This window comes from Aptenodytes patagonicus, chromosome 9, assembly GCF_965638725.1.
Source record: "Aptenodytes patagonicus chromosome 9, bAptPat1.pri.cur, whole genome shotgun sequence".
Lineage (NCBI taxonomy): Eukaryota > Metazoa > Chordata > Aves > Sphenisciformes > Spheniscidae > Aptenodytes > Aptenodytes patagonicus.
Window position 1 is genome coordinate 11,637,971 of NC_134957.1, and position 24,244 is coordinate 11,662,214.

At 46.4% G+C, this 24,244-nt stretch overlaps 1 protein-coding gene across 2 annotated transcripts in view; it reads left to right on the plus strand.

Annotated features, from left to right (window-relative positions):
• Positions 1–22,438, plus strand: part of LOC143164481 (rho GTPase-activating protein 20-like) — a 38,369-nt gene extending 15,931 nt beyond the window's left edge. For both annotated transcript variants that reach the window (XM_076347128.1, XM_076347129.1), the window contains exons 2-15: positions 2,111–2,193; positions 6,778–6,948; positions 7,563–7,712; positions 9,305–9,346; positions 10,103–10,187; positions 11,072–11,149; positions 11,886–11,952; positions 13,352–13,540; positions 14,004–14,179; positions 14,698–14,859; positions 16,061–16,170; positions 17,104–17,293; positions 17,934–18,051; positions 18,640–22,438. In XM_076347128.1, the coding sequence (XP_076203243.1) occupies positions 2,114–2,193; positions 6,778–6,948; positions 7,563–7,712; positions 9,305–9,346; positions 10,103–10,187; positions 11,072–11,149; positions 11,886–11,952; positions 13,352–13,540; positions 14,004–14,179; positions 14,698–14,859; positions 16,061–16,170; positions 17,104–17,293; positions 17,934–18,051; positions 18,640–20,381 (3,360 nt within the window). In that variant the 5' untranslated portion in view covers positions 2,111–2,113 and the 3' untranslated portion in view covers positions 20,382–22,438. The remainder of the gene's footprint in view (positions 1–2,110; positions 2,194–6,777; positions 6,949–7,562; positions 7,713–9,304; positions 9,347–10,102; positions 10,188–11,071; positions 11,150–11,885; positions 11,953–13,351; positions 13,541–14,003; positions 14,180–14,697; positions 14,860–16,060; positions 16,171–17,103; positions 17,294–17,933; positions 18,052–18,639) is intronic.
• Positions 22,439–24,244: the final 1,806 nt, after the last annotated feature.

Genomic DNA, 24,244 nt, shown 5'->3' on the forward strand with positions numbered 1-24,244 from the left:
CCCCTGGCACAAAGATGCATCCGATCTCCCTGCGTGCCTGCTGTATTTATTCAAGTGACCTTTGCAGCTGACAGCCTGCTGGGGTTTTCCACCAGGCAACCGCACCCATCCTTTCTTCCTACCCTAAGATATTGCATGACTGATGCTTTACTGTACTATGTTTTGTAGGAACACTTTATCCTATTAAGGTACCGCTGAAAGCCAGATGTTCCGTTTCAGTAGGGACTCTCTTTTTTTTAAAACAAACATTTTTGAGCCGATGTTATTTTTATTTAGTTCTCTCTGTGAAACTTCCGAAGACAGATCTTTGCTTGGCAAAGATCATATCAGGGAATGAGGGAGAAATTGCCATCTGTCACTGTCTACATATATACACATACACAAAGAATCTACTTGGAGAGCACTGCTGATGTTGCAAAGCTGAGTATTCATACGTTAGGAAATTGCTTTATTAAATTGCACTTGCAGTCCCACTCCAACTTTGTCACGTGATCATACACTCTTTTTCACGAGGTTGTCTGTGCTTTGGAGGGCTCTGGTGGACCTGATCAGGCAATGAATCAGGAGTCTGTGTTGTAGAAAGCTCTTGCCTGTAGAATTCCCTAGTCTTTTGTCGCAGAAGTCAAAAGGTGTATTGTAAACAAAATGGGACATGAGGAAGAGCGCACCTTCCCTGGCAGCTGGACTCCACGCCGGCCTCTGCCATAGATTTCCGTTCTGAAGTGTGGTAAATCAGTTCCACCAACTTTTGAAGTGGCCACTAATGCCCTGTTCTTAATTTTTGGGATTCCTCACATAAATCCCTGGAGACAGACTTATAGCCATGCTGAGCCCCTATAGCTCCAGTGAGAGTGAGCAGGAACAGTGCTTCAACCCAACCCCCTCAGCCAACCTTTCTGTCTGCTCAGAAAAATCAGGTCCAATGTGTTGAACACCAGGCACCCAAATTCACTGCAATCACTTTGTTCTTGGCCTTTCCATCAGTGAAATGAGCATAATACCTTCCTCTAACATCGTAAGAATGTCATGGTAATGTGGTTATAAGGTACTGAGCTGTAATAGTGTCGTGTACTCAGAGATGGGACTAATGAGCTCACATGCAACAAATATTTCTGCATTCAGCACAGAGTTTGAAAAGTATACAGTTAATAAAAGGAACACACTTTCTCCGTAGGACCTCTCCTCAGGCAGCAATCCTGGTTTCTTTTATTCTTAGGATATTCCATATTTTGATACATTCAGAAGTCAAAAGATCAATAATTCTCAGCATACTCTAAACTTCCTGGTACTTAAAGCTCTAATACAGGCAAATGCTGAAATGAGCCATGGGACAGATTTTCCCATACTTACTAAGCAAGAGCCATTGATGTAAGGATTTCTCTCCCAGGCTAAAATCTGTCATTTTTCTCCAGCACAAAATTCATTTAGCAAATAAAAGGAGACCTGTGACCTTCGTATGTATGTGTTGGCTTGGATGGTTATCATGTCTAACTCACAAGTCTCGCCATTACAGTCACCTCATTTCTGTGTTATACAAGACTTGGTGGCTGTTAAAAAAGATACAAGTGTCTTGAGGTTACACTACCTGTAGGGCGGCCTAATAACAGTCTATTTGCTGAATCTGTAAATCATGGAAAATGAAGATAGAGAAAAATCTACTAAGTAACCTTATCCATTCCTTCAGCCCATAAAATATGGCTCCCTACAGTATTATATGCTGTTCATAGCTTTGTCCAGTTCAGTTTTAAATTGGATTTCTCTACCTTTCCTTAACAAATTATTCCATGGCATGAGTGGTAGGAAGTTTTTCCTGACCTTCAGCCTGTGTTTTTTTTTCTCTGCTTAATTTCGTGTCATTACTTTGAATTTTGGCTGTGAAAACTGGAAGCATTTCAAGTTAGGAAAGTTTTAAGTGTCCCACATGAATGTAAGAGCTGACAAGTGTTTTAATAATAAGGAAGGGGAGGAAGGTGTCTGAAAGCACAGATCATGGCTCTCAGTGCTGAGATTTCATGAGTGTTAACTAGATAAAAAGAGAACTTGTGGAGTGCAATGAGCAGATCTGCTTTCAAGGTGGCCAGGCTAACTGGAATGTCTTTTTATCTTGCAGAAAATGAAGCCCATAGTCCAGAGAAGACGATCTACCCCTTCTGCCATTACTAAAGCTCTCAGCAAGTCGAAGTACCATTCCAGGTAGAGGAAATACTTTCTGACTCCTTTTTCCACCTTTCTGCCTATACAGACTGAAATTGAACTGGTTTTCAAATTCATTTAATGGTGTCAAGGGCAATTTGTTTGTGGATAGATATGGAAGAGTTTCTTTTTTACTGGAATGGCATCGTGGTCAGCAATAAAAGCTGAGGGAAAGGAGGAGGATGGGGGGAAATTCACATTATGGCATTTGTCTTCCCAAGTAACCACTACATGTGCTGAGGCCCTGCTTCCCAGGCAGAGGCTGGACATCTGCCTGCCGATGGGAAATAGTGCATGAATTCCTCTTTTTTCCCCATCTTATTTTCTCCCCCTGTCCTGTTGGGAGGGAGTGAGAGAGCGGCTGGTGCGGGTCTGGCAGCCAGCTCAGGTCAACCCACCATGCAAGGCTAACTGGTTATTTTCAATGCAGATGATATTAGGTCTAGATATTTGATGCCTGCTATATCCAAATATAAATACACCTGGACAATATTGTGCAGAGACACCCAAGTAAAATCAGGTACGAGAAACAGTATGTAAGTTTCTGTAGTGTGGTTTCCCTGTTGACCTGGCTGGGATAAACGAGCTCTGACACTTGTGTCATTCAGCTCGGAGGGATATTGACAGTGCTGGCAGTGCAGACCTCACCAGCAAGGTCCAGAGAGCAGAGCTGGGACTGGCTGGTAGAGCAACCTTCCTCCATCCCTTGCAGAGCCATTCCCTGCCATCAGGGCATGAAATGCTCTATACAGTCCAAGCTGGACTGAGTAGCAGAGCTTCCATCTCTTCCTGACAGCTCTCCTGGCTTTTCTCTCGTGCCCTGACGCCCGTCTGCCAATTGACTCAGCAGACTTGAAGGTATGGGCCTGTTCAGAGCTTGCATGTGGCATATTGTGACCCTGTGCTGTCACACTCAGTCTCCGGGTAAGGAGAAGACCTACTTTCCTGAGTTGTCAGCCTGGAGTTTTCTCCCGAAATTTGCTGTCAGCTGGAAGCCCACACTGCCTCCCTTTTGCCCAGTAGCGTAGCCAGTGCAGGGAGGCCAGTGTGCTCCTGCCAGGTGGAAGCAATGAGCCCCAGCTCACAGACACAAAGTCCAGGGGACTCTTTTCCTGAGATGCAGTGACCAGGTCACTCATCATCGTCTCACACACACACACACACACACACACACACTGTCTTGACGCTGGGAGGCCATACCTCCTGAAGGAATAAGAGATTTTCCTTAAATATATGTATTTATGTGTGTACATATGTATACATATATACATGTGTGTGTGTGTATTTTTAAAAAAAAAAAAAAAAATATATATATATATATATATGTCCCCTATGCTTGCAAACAGCAGAAAAAGCTCTATCCTCCCCCCTCTTGCTGGGCTGCAAGTGAGACAAGCTTCCTTGTGTGGTTCTGGCTGAACAGTCAATGAGTGTTTGGCTGATGGATTTGTTGCTGTTTAGTCTACCCTCTCACCCGTCACAGGGAGTGGTATGAGAAGCAGAAACAGAGATGCCCTAAGAAAAGAAAGAGCTGATGCCACAGAAAGGACAGACAGAAGCAGCTGCGGGAGAGAAGCTGCCCAGTGCAGACCAGTACGTGGGGACTCCTCTCCCAGCAGTGCGTGGCTATGGGTGAGGAGCACAACTGGGAGGTGTCAGAGGACTGGGGTGCAGAGAGGCCCTGTGTGGGCCTGCCCATGTTCTGCAAAGGCCCACCAGTTTGCGCGAGAGCACAGTTGTCCCCATCCTCTCAGCTCTGACTGCCGTGAAGGGCTGTGGTTTAGTTTAATTAACAGGAAGGAGGCCGTAAGCTGTCCCCAGCTGATCAGGTCTGGACAGAGCTGTTGCAGGCAGGGGAAGGCCAGGCGGCAGCGCTGCGCTGACCAGAGGTCCTGTCATGGGAGCAGGCAGGTGCAGGCAGAGGAGGGACAAGGTGCACCAGGAAGGTGCAGCGGGATGCAGGACGCAGGCTGGTGTGGCATTCACCGCCTCACATACTGGGACTGCAGTGGCATCGTCCCGGAGGAGCATCCTGGTGTTCCACCCCAGGACGTCCCTGCCCAGCCACCCCCTGGGGACTCGCCACCAGAGACCTCTCTGGCCCCTGCTCCATCTGCTGGACCACTGGCAGGAGGGCTGGCCCTGCAATTTGGCTGTGTTTCAGATGCAGAGTGATCTGGGCGTGTGACGGGGCTGGGAGCTGCGACTGGGGATGGAGGGAGCGCTGGGAAGTCTGTCCATGCCCTGCCAGCGCTGTGTAGGGTGGCATCGGCTCAGGCCATTTGATGGGAGAGCCACCGGATCTGGCCATCCTCCAGGACAGTCACATTCCTGTCAGATGACAGCAGCTTTCCCTTACTACCAGCTTGGTGGACTGGTTAAAAGTGGTGACCCTGACATGAATAGCTCCCTCTTGCCTGCGACTCCAGAGCCATCCAGTGCTTTGCTGACCTGCTTTGCTCCTGCAGCTATAAAGCACCAGGAGTGTCAGCAGATGGAGTTAGGTACAAACATGACAGACGTGCAAATCTTCTGCTGAAATACCAAGTGCTAGCCATGAGCCGAGCTCCTTGGTCCTTTAGTGGGAGCTGAGCACTCTTCAACATCATCCCCTCTTCCTCCTGCAGCACCATATAACTACTAGACAGAGATAAGGGGATGCCACACTCCTTTCTGCTTTGCTCTGATAGCAATCTTATAAATAACATTTCCTGAGTGATTTGTTTAGTTTGATTTTTTTGGACCAGCCCTCCTGAAGAATATCCCTTTTATATCACACCATAGGTAACTGATGCATAGTACATCCCGCTTTTCTGAAACAAGTGTGTGGGGTCAGTCTTGTAGGATCATTTAAAATAAAGGGCAGGACTGATTTTCATTTGGTTGTCTTTTGACCGAGTTATGTGGCTTCTTTGTCATTCCCCCCCCAACTTCTAAATTGCACTAAAAAAAAGTAAAGAAGAGAAACAAATTCTTGACTTTATTTGGCTGGAGAATATCCTCATGAGGGAGTGAAGCTTTAAACATTTCTCATGATGGATTGCTATGGAGGGAGCTGGTACAATGCCATCTTTGCTTAGGCCACCAGAGTATTGGTGAGGTTTTTTTGCTATCCTGCTGTTGTGTTTACAAAGCTGTGTAACTCCTCCAGCTTTAGGAAATCCACTGCTGAGCTTGTGTGATGGTGTAGCTCCCACTGCTCAATTGACGCACATGGAAAGCTTCAAATATCAAGTTTAAAGGTGGTTTAGCTTCTCACTTGTAGAGGCAACAGATGCATAAGCCAAGAATTCACTTGTTGGTGGCTGTAGAGTGGTGAGGATGGAAGAGGGAATTTCTGCTTGCAGGAGTGCGGGTGCTCCTGTGACTGGGGGACGATTTTAAAAAAGCAGCTAATGGCTAGCTTTAACCTCACTCCCATGAAATCAAAGGGGCCCAGTTATGAGGCCAGTGGAAATTGAGTTAGACTAACAATGTCAAAAATACTATCCTTAAAGTTCATGTGTTTTTTCATTTGTTTGTGTAGAGACTGCCCTCAGACTAGAGTAGTATTGCTGAGGGGTGGAGGGAAGGTAATTATCTCTTCCACATGCATCCTTGCCTGCAGGCAAGATACACATTTTTGTCTATGTGTAGAGACAGGAGGATTTCTGTTGTTTTTCTAGCTACATAAATCTAAGGCCGTGTTTCAGAGGTTAGCTAATTCAGTCAGAATCGGGCACACGAACACAGTCTCTGAACAAGGCTCAGCAAAGAACTATTGCTTGTTCATTCAGCACAACCCCACCAGTAGAGCAAGGGTAGGCCCAGGAAATGACTGTGGGACCTGTTGTACTGCCAGCACTGCTGACGAGAGCCAGGAGCAGTGCTGAGAAGGTGCTCTGGGAGGGTGCTGAGAGACAAGTGGGGAGATGAGCGCTTGGTGGAGCTCTTCCAGCTGGGGAGAGCACAGAGAAAGGATCTGGTTCAGTCCCCACGATGACTTGTTGACTGCAGTCAACATGCAAAAACCATCAGGGTTTTTTGGAAATGGTCAGCACCTATATAAATCTCAGTAGAAACAAGATGCTGAATTGCAGCCAGGCAAACCAGAATCAGATGTCTGGAATTAGATGACTACATGCAGTTCATTTTTTTTTGTGTTGCAGCCCTTGCATTGACAAGCAGTTCAGTACAGATGGAAAACATGGGCAGAAATGGCAGTTTCTCCCCATGCCAGGCTGAGCAGTGCCGTGAGCCAGGGACTGCCATGGGGTTTCCGTGTTCTTTTCAAGTCATAGCTCACAGGCATGTGCAGGAAATGAGTGTTTTACCTGAGTGAGAAATGTCTCAAAAATGAATATTTCAGCAGCTCAACCTCCTCAGATTTGGTGTAGGCATTTAGGCAGTTTTCCATCTGTCTGAGGCTGGTAAAATTAATTGGGCAGAGGCAGGCAAATGCAGTTCATAATTGAGAGCAATAGGGGCAGTGCTGGGAGAAGCGTGGGGCTATCTGGCTGTTCCAAAAGAGTTGCCTGTGTCCAATCATGAACCCTTGTGAGAAAAGCTGCTGACAAAGTCTTATGATTTTTCTTCGTCCTCCAGGGAAACAACCCTTTCCTCTTCCCATTCAGACAATGGGCTGCCAAGTGCAGTGTTCAGCAGCCCAGGCTCCACTTTCATCCTGGATGAGCGAGTACAGCTAACCGTGGGCCTGCAGACCCAGGAAAGACATTTGATCTTGTTCAGTGATGTCCTGGTCATCGCCAAGTCCAAGTAAGAGGAATTCACACTCACTCCTTCTCCCCAGTATGTGCTGTTGAAGCTAGGCTCTGAGCTATTTGTGGAGCAGGCATCAAACAACTCTTCTTTACAAATGTGGATCTAAAATGTGGCATCTCCCCCTTCCACCTCCAGAAATTCTTCATATTAATGTTTCACTCCATTTTCCTGAAGGAAAAGGTTGTCTAATTGGTTTTGCCCTTTCCCTTATGTGGCTTCTTGAAGGAATTGCATGAGGGCAAGAGGCAGTAAGGACAGAAAACTGACTCCTGGTCTGGCTACTTCTGCCACACATAAATTAAGAGCTTAGGTGACTTCAGTTATTAGCATAGACAGTAATTAGCCTAAATCACCATCTACCTGCACATGGCTCTAGTGAATCACATTGCCCTAAGCCACAGCTGCCCCGCTGCAGTCACCAACCCCAAATCCACTTGCAGAACTTTCTTGTAGTGCCTCCACATGCCCAGACGTTTAGTTTTGGGGGGCTTGTTGCTATCACTGCATCTGCATGACTGGAAGGTGGCATGACCGGAAGGTGGCATGACCAGACTCTGGAGGTCTAGATGTTAGGATCAGGCCTAAGAAATCCATAATTTGAATTGCAGATCCTCCTCCAGCTTGAAGCTGAAAAAGCAGGTGCATCTGAGTGAAGTGTGGACCGGCACCTGTCTCAGCGAAGTGACAGAGAAAAAGATGGGTCCCGAGAATTCGTTTGTCATCGGCTGGCCTACCACCAACTATGTTGTCACCTTCAGGTATCCCGTCAGACACCAGACCTCCCTCTGCAGCCTGGCAGCTGCCCAAGTCTCCCATGTGTCAAGCGAAACAATGACTGAGGCTATAGGGCCCTCAACTCTACTACAGCCCTTCTCCCCACTGAGTAGAGGACTTCAACTCACATTAGCCAGTGTGGTAAAAACTTAGATGTTGGGAGACAGTCATCTTAGAAAGATAATCTGCAGGTTGGTCCCTGAGAGCTTTTTAGAGGACCAACCCTTTCAAGTGTTGTTATAGCAAGGGCTAACCCTGCTGCAGAGCATACTGGAACATCACAACCAAATCTGCCATAGCAAACCAGCTTGTGCCATCATATAACTTACAAGCAGGTTGTTTCAGCACCTGCCAGCAGCCATTTCTGTAGGAGATTAGCCCTAGTTTGAGAATTTTTCATTATGAAGGACAGGTTAGTTATGTCAATGAAAAATGCTAGATGGCCTTGTGCCAGGATTAAATCTTTTATCCACCCCTAGTGTGGCACGGGCAGCTCCTGGGCAAACCTTCCTCCTGCAGTTGTCTGCCAGGGTGTCCCAAGCCTACATCAACAGCTTATAAAGATGGAAAGGTTCTCCAAGATGGGTCTGCACAAGCAGCACGGTCCAGAGCTTGCTTAGCCCTTGCTAACCCCAAAAATAGAAATGCAGGGGAACATGGAGCAGGCTAGAGAGTAGCCTATTCATGTCCAAATGCCATCTCAAAGGCTGTCCCAATGTTGTGCCTGAGCTAATAAGGCTCACCAAAAAGCAGGTGAGCTTTTTATTACCTCGAGCTCAGTCTAGCCTGGCTAAATTGAATCTAGAGCTGGTATATCCACAGGGAGCTCAGGTCACTGCTGGCTCAGGCATCTCTGCTTCATACTCCCTTTTGCAAAGCAGAGAGGTCAGCAGCCTTCTAGGGTCGCTTTGTCCTCAGGGGTTCTGTTGGCACAGCTAGGAAGGGCTGATCTGGCCTGATGCTTTTCCTTATGTGGGGCAGCTGCCTTGGTGGAAAAAGAAATGGGAACCATACCATGGTTTCATACATGCAGTCTCATCATTTCCAAGGGTCAGGATGGTCTCTCCCGGGTGATGCATTCCTGGCCTTAGGACTCATGCTCTGACATGCAAGCTGCCACTTGTGTCTTAGTCCAAACTCAACAGCAGTTCCGTTTCCCTCACGTCACTGAGACCTGGGTAACCCGTGTTGGCAGCAGAAGCTTCTAGGAACAGCAGACATTGGGAAGGAAATAATAGGAGAAAGAAAATAGCAATTAAAGGTCACTGCAAAAATAATAAGGGCCCACAAGATGAGTTAACTCCAACATCACAGAAAGATATTTGTCCCTTGTCTGAATGCTTGCCAGCCTGGGCAGGAAATGTAGTCCAGTTTGTTGCTGGGATTTCTTTGTTATTATTATTTTTGTTATTTGTTAAAATAGGACAGAAGCAGGAAAGGATTGTGCTTTTGTTCCAGGGCTTTGCAGGAAGGAACTTTGACTTACAGCTATATATAAATGAAACTGGGTAGAGTTTCCAAAGGCTGTTACCCACTCAGCACTTGTTTGATGATCTGCCTCCCTTTTTATCTTCAGCTCAGCTGACGTGAAGGAACGATGGCTGTCAGCATTACTGTGGTAAGTGACCCTCCATTCATCCTCCTCCTGGGTGGTTCCTCTACAGTCCTCAGAGAAATTTGTCATGCTAGGTGTCAAATTGCCCTCTGATTTTCAGCACATTAAGTGTCTAGCTACTGTTTGAAAAATCCACCTTTGAAACCTGAACGTAGAAGCCCCTGGGTGAAAGCAAAATTGGTGTTGACAGTGCAGAAAAGATGAAATCCACTAGAACATAACATTGTTGGAGCACCGTTTTTCCTTTGGAGCTGGAGGTTGGCTTTGCTAATCACTATGGAAATGTCACAAGCGTTCCTGATTCTTCAGATGGTTTTTGATTCGAACTAAAGTTTGTATTTCGTGGCATCTAGAGGCTACAGTTGTTTCTTTTTCATGTTATGTTTTTATATGTTGTTTCCACTAACGTCCAGGCAGAAGTGTTTGTATAGGTACAGAGAAGGGAAGAAGTCTCTTGATTTGTGGAGAACAGTGATGATCCTAAGGATTCTGGAAGGTGTTATGCTAGACACATCTATCTGCATTAAAGTACTGCCATGTGGAGTTTTGCTAGTCTGGGTCCTCAAAGAAAGATAAAGAAGCCAGTAATAGCATGTGACCACACTATGAATATTGCATGTTATTGTTATTGTCGTAATTAATCTGTATTTATTATAGTACCAAGAAGCAGGTCCCTTGGACCTCTTGGATCCAAATCTTAGGGTCCTTCTCAAGTTTGGTTGGGAAATTATATTCCCTCCCCTTTTCTTTGACTTTCAGGCATATCAATGAGGTGAAGCAGAATGAGTATCTGAAGAATCTAACCCTTCAGATCTTTGTGCTGGATGCTGACAACTGTTCTTCTGTAAGTAAAGCACTACATGGAGGTCTGTGGGGTAGGGGCGGGAAGGCAGGGCCGTGGTGCTGCCGCTGCTGCTATCCCTGTTTAAAATTCAAGTCCCACCTGAAAAGGCTTTAGAGGGTGTGCATCTGGGCAACTGCATCCTTCCCACTGGAATCTGACTCAGAGAGTTTGGTTTGGGAAATCAGGAGGTAGCCGCACCCTTACCAAAGAACAGTTAATTCTTAAGATTATTCCTGGCCTCTGGCTTCTTTCCTCTTTTCCTTCTGCTTCACTTCATAACTGGTGATGGTTTGTGGTTGAGTGCCCAGTCATTCCTATTTTCAGTGCAATAAGTTGAGGATATTGGTGATGAAAGAGTCACTGGTGTGTTCTCCTGAATTAATTTACTGGAATGTGTCCCAGTCTCTTCATATTAATAGCATACATTTCTAAGCTTCATGCCAAGCTTGGTGGGTCACATTTACGTCCCAGGGACTCTTTCCTCAGAGAGCAACCCCAGACACTCGTGGTTTATTAGCATTGAGGCGTGTTCACCCTTTGGAGTGACAGTGGCACTACCATCAGTCAAATACTGATGTGATCAAATACAGCATCTGAACACCACCCAGTTCCTGTGATTTCTATTGGACGAAATCTTTGGATGGTATAATAAACCTGTGATAGAAGAAGTAGCGTAACAGTTTTCACAATGTATAGCCATTGCCCTTAACAATGATTCCAGTGTAGTTCGAATTAGAACAACTCTTCTAACCATGAACATTTAATAAAGACAGTCAATAGGCAGATGAGTGACATTTTCCCCATATTTTAAAGCTAAAAGAAACTGCAACCAAACTTCATGCCTTCTTATTAGCTTCCTGTATTTTCTTGGTTTTCCTTTCTAGACTACCGCAGTCAATGTGTCCAATGTGGAAACTGCAGAGAGTGTGATGAAGAAGACCCTTCTACAGCTTGGACTTCCTGTAAGTGGCAGTTGCATAGCCTGCAAGATCTTAGCTAAGGAAACTGGCAACGTCTGGTTTACAGGACAGTGCAGATGTGGAGAAGTCTAGATTTGCTGTAGCTAACCAGTAAGGCATTAATACTCTCTGGACTACAAGATGAAGCAATCTATTTGTGTGGGTGCCAAGTATTAGAAACACAGACATGCTTACATGCCTACATTAAATTCAAACCTTGTATAATAAAGGCCTTTGGATTTCAGAGGACTTCAATGCTTGCAATCCAGCATTAGGATTGAGCCAAGCTTGTCAAAGGATTATTAATATAGCCATGAAATACTGAACAAATCAGTGATGTTATCAGATGAGCCTTGCCCATTGCAGTGGTCCAGCCTTTCCCATTACAGTGTTTACCAGGTAGCTTTGACAGTGTTCCAGTAGTTTAATACCAAGGAAGGTTGTGGAACATATTGCTAAAATAGGCTGGGAAACCATCCTGTGGGTTTACATCCTGCTGGCTCTCAATCTTTTCTTCTCCTGAACCTTTCCCCTTCCACTCCGTATCAGACAGACTGATCCAGAGCACCATCCCTCCCAGCCATGCGGCTGTCCTGGAGATAGCCGTGCACGTCCGGCTCCTTGGCCTGTTCAGCCGTTATCTCTGTCTGTTGCTTTCTGAGTGGAGTGCAGCCTTGTGGACCCTTAGCCTCGCCCCCTTCACCTAATATTTTTCTCTTCTCTGTTCCTCAACCGCCAGGGCAGGACAAGTGAACACCACCTCTGGGTGATCTCAGGAAAAGATGACCCTGCTTACCCTCTCATTGGTAAGAGCTCTCCCATTTTCCCTCAATTCTAGCACCACAGGAACAAGTGATAAATGATACTGGTGCGTATGGCAGAGGAACATGTCAAACATTGCACTCTTCACTTAAAAAAGCAATTGTAGGGGGACTGTTGCTGATGTGAGATGTGATATCAAGCTGATGTGAGATGTCACTTGGCTTTTATGGTCTCAGGATCCACATTTAATCAACACATGGTCACTTCTTTGAAGATCTTCACACTTACCTCCCTTTTCCAAGCAAATCTGTGCATTTCTGGATGGGAGCCCACGACACTTCAGCAGATGCTCCAAATAAACAGGATATTTTTAGGCTGGCCTAAGAAGTTCTTTCTATGCAGCAGATGTGATGGAAGGGTAGGACATGCCTCAAAGCCCAGTCCCATCCCTGTGGCTGTTGGTATGAGCTTGCAAGGCTTCATGCTTGGAGGCTGGTCACCCTCTCCTGCTCAGCTTTGCAGGCTTCCTCTCCTCACAGGCAGTGCATGTGGTCTGGGGCCAACTCAGCCCTCATGGCCTTACTGCTAGGTCGGAGTGAGGTAGCACTGACAGTCCTGACAGACAGCATGTACTTGCACTAAGGAGCCCACCATTTAGATCTAGCCAGAGAGGAAGCAAGGAAATACACTGATTTACCCAGCATCTAAACCAAATTAGATGCGTTTAAACTGCTGCTTGCTTCTCTGACAGATGTATCAATGGTGCAGCCATTGCTCAGACTGTTTTGCCCTATAGCATACTGCTTAGTTATGCCGAACGAGTAATCTCCACATTAACTCTTAATTGTGTTTTCAGTGGTAACCCAATAAATACATCCCCAGGCTCTCCAAGGAAGTTTATGCATGTTGGTTTATTAAAGAGATCTTGCTCCAAAGACCATGTTGTTGTAGTAAGACTATCATTCTGGGGCTCATTAGACTGCACATGTTTATTTGTGGGTGTTTATTGGTGTTTTCCAAGTCGTCGTGGCCCATGCTTATTTTTTGTATCCTTCCAATACATATTAGACTGTCATAGTAAGCTAACTCCTGCACAGAGCAATGCTTACAGTATTTTGTTAGTGCATTGGGGCCCATAAGCCTATTAATAAGGGCTTAAACCCAGTTAATAGTGCTTTGTTGCATAATGTTCTGGAGAGCTGCTAATGAAGAGTGGCTGGCCAGGTTTAACTGGATGAACTTATTTGTAAAGCGATGATCATATATGCCTGGATGTGCCCTGGCCTCTTTAGTCCACAAGTGAAGGTTTTGAGCAACGTTGCTTAGAGGCCCAGCTGCAGTGGGAGCCATTGGATGTGGGTGCTTCCTCCTGCCCAGATTTGGAGCTGTTTTCACATAGCTCTGCATCTTTGCTTGCTCTTTACACACCTCTTTGCTCAACAGGGCATGAGCATCCTTTCAGCATCGCATTGAACTGTCTCCGGGACTCTGCTGACCAGCAACACGGAACCAACAATGACACCCTCCTGGCTGATGGGACAGAGACTTCCTTCCTTGATCAGCTCCCAAAGGAAAAACAGTGTCAGTTTGTCCTGAAACCCAGGCTCCAAGCTCCAATGCAGCTGAGGAGAGGTAGGGGCTGCAGGAGTGCATTATGACCAGGCAGAGACTTTGCTGCTTTCCACAGCAGTGCCAAACTCTTCCTAGCATTGTACACGTATTCCAGAGTCTCTCTCATACCTGAGTGTATGCAAAGAGGAAGAGATTGCAGAGGGGCTAAATTTGTCTGTGCAAACGTTCAGAATTAGCTTTCAGTCCTTGATTAGCTTTCAATTGCAAGCCATTCTTATACTGCACAGACAGCAAGGTTCCCTGAAGAACAGTGATTGAGTAAAAGTTTTGCTCATGGTTGAGAGATGAACAAGTGGCTTCACTGCTGTATATTATCTGACCGTCCCCATTAAGAGTGTAGTTATTAAATACGCAATGGTAGAAAGTCCTTGCTTTGCTGGGAACTCTGCCTCCGCTGTAGATCACTCACTGGCCAGTAGGAAGGACAGACAGGTGTATAACGAAGGTCTGTGTTTTCTTTCAGAGTCACTGCAGAAACACACCAAGAGGAAGAAGTCCTTGATTGACTGGGCCCTGCGCCGCAGCACCAGCACCCCCACGGGCAGCCCTCCTTCACAGTCTCCTACCACCTCACGGAAGCTCTTCGGCCTGTCTCTATCCTCTGTCTGTCCTGACGGGATCCTTCCCAAGCCAATCATGGTAAGGAGCAGCCTGGACTGTTTGTCCTGACATAAACTTGATGTGTTTAGCCCAGAATTTGAAGTCACTTGTGGTATTTATGAGGATTGGATGGGGAAGATGACCAGCATTTGCCTGTGATTCAGATCTAGCCCAGTAACAAGGGTGAAAGCATCCCTCTCCTGTGTAATCCATATCACTTCATGCACAGATGTCCATCCTGTTTCAATGGTAGTCTCCAACCAGGTCATCACAAGCTGACAAGGGGCAATGTCAATGGACTACACCATGCTACATAGCCTAGACCTCATTCACTACAAGAGTCCACTGGACTCACACTTGCCACAGGATAACTGTACCTGCAACTTAGCTGACAGGCTTTTGTCCCTGTTTAAATCATGGTAAATCTCTTGTATGTCTGTCCTCTTCCTGGTACTGACTAGGTCTTATGCTAGTTATGTTACAGTATGCGAGGTATAATATACACAAACAACAGGGTAAAGTGTTAGGCTCTTAAGTACAACTGGGCTTTTTTTTAGGATATGCTGCTCCTGCTGTACCATGAAGGTCCCTCTACTAGGGGCATTTTCAGACGTTCTGCCAATGCCAAGACTTGCAAGGAGCTGAAAGAGAAGCTGAACTCTGGAGGTGATGTCCAGATGGATGGAGAGTCAGTCTTTGTGGCTGCAGCTGTCATCACGGTATGTTTGGCCAAGTAACTCAGCTGTCTGAGCTAATCATATCTTCCTTCTTTAAGGAAGCAACATGAGTCTTTATGGGTAGGAAAGATCTGGGGGGAACACAAAGCATTTTCCAGCAAGACACATTCTCACCTGATGGCTTGGTCCATCTATGTGCACAAAGGTATCTGCCTGACCCAGTGGTGGTTGTTTTCACATGCAGATATGTGCAGTGGCCCTCAGGCCAGTGTTTCATTTTGCACCTCCCTGTACAAAACAGCCTCCAGCAGGCAATATAGTAATGTGTACCTCCAAGATAACCATGGTACCTATACAGCGCCAAATAATATGCCAGAGTCTGGACTCAGCAATTCAGATGCTGCACTGACATAGGCATGAAGCCCTTTGGTGATCGCAGCACAGATGCTCTTTGTCCTTTCTGGACACACAGAAGAGACTGCAGGGAGATATGGGAGGACTCGTGCCATTTAAGTGCAACTGCTCTGCATCCTCCCCAAACAGAGAGGCCATGCTCAAAGGAGCTGACCCGTACTATCTAGACCCTAAGCCTTCACCCTCTAATCAGCCAGCAAGCAAGAGGGAAAACAGCTGCGAAATCCAAGCAGAGGGGTTGTGGTGGGTGAAGGATGAAGCTTGCAATAAGACCCAAGTTTTAGTAAGAAAAAGTCTATCTATCTTTTGCATTGGCAATTAAATCTCGTCAGAACAATTCAGGCATCTAAAGTATCAAAAAACATCCCTGTCTCTTGCTCTTGTTGGCCTAATACAAGAAGCTGTCGACTGGGAGGATATTCAGGCATTTTCCAATGCAAGACATATAAGTTGTTAAATAGTCCCCTGAGAATAAAACAGCAATCTTCATAGCTGAGAAATGTTTCAAACAGAATTATGCACAGCCTTAGGTATGAGTCCTTTGCCTGCTGCAATAGAGATCAGTCCTGTTCTGGAGAAGGGGCAGCGCATGAGGGCTGGCTGTTTACCCTCAGCTGCCAGCAGCTGCAACACAGTTCTGCAGTGCTGCAATGGAGAGCCCTGAGGAGGACAGCCTGATGGAAGTGGGGAGGGGAGGAGAAATGTATTTGTGTCATGTCTTGTTTTATCTTGTGCTTAATATGAATAAACAATGACTATATGCATCGTGAAACCAAAACAAGGAATTCAAAACTGACCAGACTGCTCTGCATATATATATTTAATTCAGGATTTTCTCCGAAATATACCTGACAGTGTTCTATCCTCAGACATGCACAGACTGTGGATGGAAGCTGTGGACACAGAAAATCGGGCACATAAGATTGAAGCTATCAAAAGGTTCGTAAAAGCCCTTGTAAAAGCTTCTTTTGGTGGGAGAAGGGGGAGCATATGACCCTAAGCATAGACTTCATCTTCTGGGAGACTCCTGGCAATGCTCCAGGCCACTGTAGAGCTATTGCTGATTGCCATTGTCACTGGTCAGAACATTTTCTTTTCAGTGGTCTTTTATGAACATTGTTAACATTTCTGACCCCAAAAAATGTCATTAGAAAATTCTTTTCTGATGACTGGTTCAAATTGCCAGAACCAGCAAACTGAAAAAGCACAATAATTCAGCCACCAGAAGTACATCCAACGTTAGTGGAATTAGATCCTTAACAATGGTAACTTTTTTCTTATGTGCACAAAATGAAACTGATCATCATATTGGCAGTTAGAAGAAATAGCCCTGCAAAGATGGTGACTGGGACCTTGAAAATGGCTTTACTACCTTGAAACTGCTTCCCTGAGCAAGAATTGTCTATCAGCACCCTATGGGATATGCAGTATATCAAACCTCTTCTTGTCAATGGCTCGGCTCAGTTTTTGAACCTTGCCATTTGACTCGGGCCTCCTTCCTCCATTGTCTCTATAGCATGGGACACATGGCATTGTCTCGTGTGCTGCTGGCCTGGAGCTGTATGCATCTCCTTTGGACAATCCTTGTTTTGTTAAGGCATTATGGACTTCTACCCACATGTTCTGGACATAAGTCCCTTGGTCCCTCCAGCTCTGTGACCAGAGTGGGTAGGCAATATGGATGTAAAGTTGTGGCTCTCACATAAGTTGGTGGAGGGGAGTGACACAGTCTTACTTTATTATCATGTGTGAATGTCTCAAACGTTGCAAAAGGGCAGAAGGGGGCAAAAGCTTTGGGAAGCAACTTCTGATACTTGAAGAGCAGATTTTTGTGAACAGCACTGTTTTCCTTTGTTCCCACTCCCTGAATAGTCTAGTCAACCAGCTTCCAGAGGCCAACCTCATCTTACTCAGACACCTCTTTGGAGTCCTCCATCATATCGAGCAGAATTCCGGCGTGAATCAGATGAATGCCTTTAATCTGGCGCTTTGCATAGCACCCAATATGCTGTGGCTACCAAGTCCCACTGGGCCTGAAGAGGAGAGCAGGTCTACGAAGAAGGTAATCTTTCATGGGTTTGGCCTCATGCTTGTCTTCCCCTTTTACTGCTTTTTATGGGCACTGTATTTTGTAGACTAAAGGAAGGCACAGGATCAGTGACAGTGCTGGCTGAGTGGCATCTGGGCTTTGTCCTTTCCCCTGTGCAGCTGTGCCCATGCTGGTAGGGGAATTTAGCCACTCAGTTTATCCAGGGTGGAAATGGAAACTGTGGTTGCTTTACCAGATGAACTTCCTATACGGTCAAGCAAGCACAAGAAAGATGGAGCAGCTGAAGTTAGAGATTGCCACTTCAGCTGGGTCTAAAGTCATCTTGCAGAGACAAAGTAAGCAATGAACATGACAGTGCATCAGAGGGGAGGAATGCTTGCTTGTAGCTTATGAGGTGTTATCAGTGGTAAGGAAAATTGTAGAACATGCTGTACCTGGCTCACTGTACCAGTTCATGTAGCTCATATTCTTGCCCCAGGTGTAGTTCATACAGACGCATTGCCATGTTCTTAACAGCTTCTTGAGCAAAAGGTTCTGTAGGAAATTACATCTTTGTCAAAGGAAAAGGAACATTCTGGGACTGATTTGACTTGCTTTATACAGCTGGCTATATTTTCATGAAACTGACTCTGTAAATTCTTGTCTTTGCCAGGTGGCCTTGTTAGTCCAGTTCCTGATTGAAAACTCGGGAGAGATTTTTGGAGGTGACATTGCTTCCTTGTTTCAAAGACCAGACAAAAAGAAGTGCAAAAACTCAGAGGAATCTCTGGGTAAGTTGGTGGTACTGTATCTTCCAGAAATGTTTAAGATCTTTTAATAGGTAAACTGCTCATGCAAAAGAGTTTGCTTTCCCTTCATGTCTCTTCCAAGGAAAAACACTGAAAAACAGTTGGTTTTGGTTTTCCCGTTGCCTGTCAGGCATAGGCAGGAAGCGAGGGCAAAGCAGAGGGCTGAGGTGCATCACTTCAAATGTGTCCCTGAGGATGGCTGTCTTTCTCTGTGGCTGCTGTTCAACCTATTCCAGCCATCACAAGAATTTAGTGTAGCCTTAGCAATGCCATGTCCCAGCAGTCTTTTCTTCCAGATTAGTTCTGTAAAGCTAAACCAAATAGTTGAATGGAAAGAGATCGAGTTGTCTCTGTTAACTATCCTATGAATACAGGCCAGTGGTGAAAGCTCAGGTCATCAAGGCAGAATTTTTTATATTGTTCCCAGTCCTGCTCTGATCCCTGTGAAAATAGTGGATCATCTTTGCTTTTCCATGGACTTGATAATATTTCCCTGCCTTGGTTATAAGGTACTATATGGGGTTAGGAGACATAGGCAACAAATAAATTAATTTGTGTTCTCTGCCCCAGGCATAGGCTTGGCTCAGCATGATGATTCCTCTGATGACCTGGAATTTTCTGCTTGTGACCCAGAAGGACCAAAGCACCACCTGGTACCTGAAACAGATACCATTTTTGAACCATCCAGCAGCTTGTTACTCGATGAGGATCAGGAAGACTGGGACTTGTTCAGTGAGATCACAGCCTGCTACCAAAGCAAAGCCCGGAAGAACACCAGTGCAGACAGCTATGACCTCCTGGAAGAGGAGGGCTCCTTCTGCTCCATCGGCTCAATACGCTCACTCAGCCCGGCGAGAGACCGGTGCTCATCAGAGCCCAGTGTCTGCCTCACCTCCCAGCTTCCTGCTCAGAACCATGAGCCAGTGGCCCGCCAGTCCAGCTGCGATGCCACCATCATGCACAGCCATACAGACTACATCCACAGGCTCAAGCAGCTGCAGGTGGAGAGCCAGAAGTTGATTGATGAAGGCCTAAGCCCTGGGGTTAATAAGGCCAGGCAGAACTTGTGGCAGTCGCCTCAGACCAGCTCTAGGGTGAAGCAGCTCAGCCTTCAGAAATCCAACCTGTCCAACAGGTCCAGCTTCTCTAGCCTGTCCTCTACCACCACCTCCCCATCTGCCTCCTCACTCAGCTCCTTAGACAGTGCTTTCTCCTACTGCTCAGAGTCATCAGCCATTAGTCCCACAGACATCTCATCCCTGCCATTCATGTTCGGCACGTCTGCCAGGCTTCATGCCGTGTCCCCCAAGATTGCCAAGAGGTCCCCGAAAGAGTGGCACAAGTCCTTCACATCTCCTGTGCCTTTACATCCGTGTGACCTGGACAGTTTCCATGAGTATGAACTCAAGGCTGTAGAGAGCAGTCATTGCTTTGGAGAGAGGAAAAGTTTTCCATCTGTCAGCGGAGCTGCCGTGGGAAGCCCACTAACTGACATTGACTGGGAAGAAGAGGAGAGACAGCCGAGTTGTGTAGGGGGCCCTGGCCCAGGGCTCAGGAGCCGGGATTATACCGAAGAGTTTGAACAAAACCCTGAGCTCCCAGCTGCCAGCCCAGCCAGCGAGAAATCCCCACAGACCAGCCACCAGCAGCATAGGGAGAAGGCAGTGAAGAATATAGAAATCAAAAGCGTTGATGCCTGTCCTCCAAGCCAGGAAAGCCTGAAGCGCACCAAGATAACTTTTTATGTGGCCCCAAATAAAGAAAGCTCTTGGGGGTCTCCAGCGGAAGAGGAAGAGGAGAGAGCCATGGCAAACACCAGCAGCAGTGACTTGCCCAGCAGCAGCAGTGAGCAAAGCCTGTCCAAGAGCTTGCAGACTGTGACAGTCCATATCCCCCAGACAGTTTTCTATGGGCAGAATACCCCCCTTGTCCTGCAGTCCATCTCCAGGCGCTACCACCATGAACCAATGATCCCATCCCCACAGGCAGAGCACAAAGAGAGCCCCCAAAGCGTCTCCACTCCCGAGGAGCTGGAAAGCAAGCCAGTGGAAATGGCGCAGGCGCCAACCCAGAGCAAGGGCTTGAACACATTCAGCCACACCATCCATATCATCCTCCCCACCTCCATTCGAAACACCATCAGAGAGTACTTCAAGCATGACGAAACCAAGACCTGTCCCACGGCTGAGGCAGAAACAGTGGAGAATGAACTCCTTCGGAGCAGGGTGGAGTGGCTCAGGAGCCAGCCCCTGGCAGAGGTCGCCACAGAGGAGCATGATACAGTGGCATTTGCAAAAGAGACATTTGTCTAGGGAGATGGATGTGGAAGAACTGAATATTTTTTTGTGTATGTGCAGCAGAAAATATTCTGTAAGATGTGATCAGGGTGTGAAGAATCTAGCAGGCTGCATGGGGCAATAAGTGTAAAGTGACACTAATGTGTATGTAATGTTGGGGTTTAAAATTCATTTTGGCTGGGGTGGGGGGGAGGGGTATGTGGGGTTGTTCTTGTATTTTCATTACACCCCTTTTCTACGGAAGAGACTTCACTGGCTGGGTGTCTAGTGGGCTGAAGGCCACCAGACTCTCCCTGACTGTGAATTAGCTGACCTGTACAGGGTCTGACTCCATTTCTTCTTAAAGCAGGAAAGGAGAAACTCTGTTTTATTTTCTCCAGTCAGCTGCTGATGTGTGTGGATGACCGGAGAACTGGGACAGCTAATGCTCCATCAGAATTAGTTAAAAAACTTTATGCTTGCACAAAATCCTCCACTATTCACTGTTCATCACCACCATTCATCCAAAGGAAGAGCCTTCACCTCCATCCCAGAAATCACTGCTGCTTCTCTCTGCTCATCTTGTGTCCCCCAGTGGTCTCGCTCACAGTCTGCATTCATTACTGTTTGAGGCTGGGTTCCAGAAACACCGAATGGAGCCCAGAGCCCAAAGCCCAGCTTTCACTGACAGACGGTATATGTAACATTTTAACCCCAAGATTGCTTTTTTTTCCCAATTAATTCTCTCTTCTCATACCTCCCCCAAAGCTAGCATTTGACAGAGCCACAGCTACTATAAAGGATTTTAGCACTGTCACTTTGGCAGGGCTATGAACATTTGTCTTCTTCGGTGCCCTCTGCGAATAGCTGGTCCTTTTAGTCCTAGTAAAAGGTGACATTATATTTCTGTAAATGATGGTGACATTTCAGGAGGCCCTTTCCAGAGGCAGTGTGGATGGGGCAACTAATCAAATTCCTAGTCATGCTGAGAGGGACTTAAGCAGGATTTGGCTTTAGCATGAGGTCAAGGAGTTGTGGAAGTTGTCAAGAATGTTGTCAAGTGCATGCTGAAGCAAAGCCCCATCTGGCCAGAAAGTTGTCAGAGAGTCCATAAGCTGAGACTGTCCAAGCTTCAACAGCACTGATGCTGTTTCAGAGAAGCAGTGTGTTCCCATTCAGCATGGTACATGGCCCAGTGTGCTCCAGCAGAATTATGTTTGGAGAAGTGCCAGGCAGGGATGCACTAAGCAGGCTGCTTGTGTTGCACCACTAAAGAAATGCAGCCAGTGGACTCTTGGAACAGCTCTGTGATTCCACTCAAAGCAATGCTCAGAAGCGCCATAGCCATAATGGGACTTGCTTAGAGGGTTGTGATGTTGCCAGCTGAGCTCTAAAAAGAAGCTGAGAGCACCACATTAGTTTGACGGGCATTAAGAAAACGATGGGAAAAGTCTCAAAGGTTAAAAGGTTCAGGATGTTTCATTTGAAAGTTATGTGAGCGTTTTCTAAGGTGGTTTCTCTCAGAGGCACTCTCCTTTTACTCAGTTAACAGTGAATGGGTGAAGGACAAGAGAAATACATGAATCCTAATGGTTGAAAGGTAGTCCTTGTAGAGTAAGTGCCCCTGGCAAGTTGCTGTCTGCAAACAGCCATACCTGGAGTTGCTTGACACCTGCCATGGTTCAGTCCTTGCACAGAGGGGGAAGCCACCTCTGTAAAATGGTCTAGTAGGTATCAGATGCCTCCACTCATCTGCCAGGTGCCTGGGACAGTCAGTGCCAGGAAGCTGGCCCAGCACTCCAAATTCACGCCATGGAATACTGGGTCAGAGGAGAGAGGGGGAAGCCCAGAGCCCACTTCCCAAGGTGTATAGAGTTTGATTTGTTATATGCAGGGTGTTTAACTCTCAGATGTGGCATGCTGTGTCCCAGATCACCTTGGTGGTCCTTCTGTGATGAAAGGTGTATATAATCTTAATACAACCCCCCCCCTCCATTTCCCTCACACATGAATACTGACGAGGCATTCACAGTCTTTTTTCCAGAGCTACAGTTGTAACTATTTCAATAAAAGACACACAAGTTTGTCTGTCATTGTGGTGCAGTGATCGCCTTTTGTTCCCTTGCTCTTACTTCCCTCTCTTCTGTGCTTGGGTGGTGGTGTTTGCAAAACACTGAACCGTGCTGTGAAACACACATGCTTCCCACCCCAGATTTGCGAGACTGGCCACGCTGATGATGAGCTCTCTCCCAGCAAATCAGCTCAGGCATTACTCTTATTTGTGTCTTTTCAGGAAGGTGAAACAGCACTAAATATGAGAAAAGTCTGTCTGTACTTGGAAGAGAGATTATTCTGTATTCTAAACATGCTAATGGATTGTAAACCGGCTCAGTGGCTGGGCTGGTCTCAGTTCAAACAAGGGGGACCTGGACCAAATGCAGAGTAAGAGCTCACAATTTGCGTCACCCAGAAGAATTACAAGCAAGTTAGAAAGAGATTAGTTTATAGAAACACTGGGAGAGGCGGGGCAAAACACACATTTTTCCTCTTCTCATCTTAGGCTCCCTAATATGGGCACATTTCCCTGGATAGTTGCTCTAACCAAGCTATTAATATTTTTCTTCATTTAAAACAAAACAAAATCCTCCAAAATTTATCAGAGAAGACAGCACAAACCACTGGTCGCTTTGGGAGCATGTGGCTGCACAGCAGAGGCAGGGTGCTACACAAGACAGAGAGAGACTTGGCCTCCGCAAGGGCACAGAGACCTTGCTTACTTGCTACCTCTAGGCCTGGGCGTGGAAATCTGCAGCACTCCTTTTCCATGAGCCCAGGCAATAATGCAATTCTGAGAGTCCAGCTTGCTGGAGACCAAGATGCTCCTCACATTTTGGCACCCAATCTTACATCCACTAAGTTAGCAGAAGTGTTGCACTTTCTTCCAGGCCATCAAAATGCATGTAGCAAATTAGTCATAGATTTCCTAGGGATAGCAGACAGGGAAACCTGTGAGCTGTGCCACCATCCAGCATGCTCCAAGTGTAGTTGAGGAACAGGTAAGTGCCTTAATGTAATGCCCCACCTCTAAACCCCCCAAATCCTGACCACAGTCCCCATGGGACTGTGCCATAAAGACAAAAAGGTCCCGGAGCTCCTGGCTTCTGCTGAACAATAATGCCAAACTACTGCTTTTAATCCCAGGAAACTTAAGGCCACAAGTATAAATTGCCTAAAATACAAATTCTGACTTAATTCTTGTGAGACCACCCTGCTTTCCTGTCAGTCCCTAGCAGGAGACACCCAGCAGTGGGTCACCATGCCACCTGGGGCTGTGATTCACCCCACACTCCCACAGCAGCTTGCAGATGTGCTGTCAGTGCTCCCATCGGTGCAGGTGTCACAGAGGGGAAAGCTGCACAGCAGCTGACAAGTCAAGATAAGGATAAAGAGGAACGCTCTTTGCCTTCCTGCAAAGAAGGAAGGTGCAACTGTTTTAGCTTTGTCTTCCTTGTAAATATATGTTTCGTTTGTCTTCTGTCAAGTGGTGGAGTCTCTGGACCAGCACTCCTGGAAAGTCCAAGGAAGACAATTACAAAACCTTCAGATAAGGGCCCTATCATCAATAGGAGAGTACCCCATCCTCACAGTGATTGCCTCTGACAGTGATTTACACCTGCAGAGAATGTGATCCGTGATGCCTTAGGGTGCTGCTTGATGTCATTTTCCTGTCACATATTATATCCAACTGCTACCAAAATTCCTTTCTCAAAAGTCCCAAGTGGGATGTGCCCCTCCCTGAGACAGAGAGATGTATTTTCAAGACCAAGCAGTCTTGAAAAAGTTCCACAGCACCCAGCTTGCTCATAACAAGAAATACCAAATACACAGACAGTTGGCTT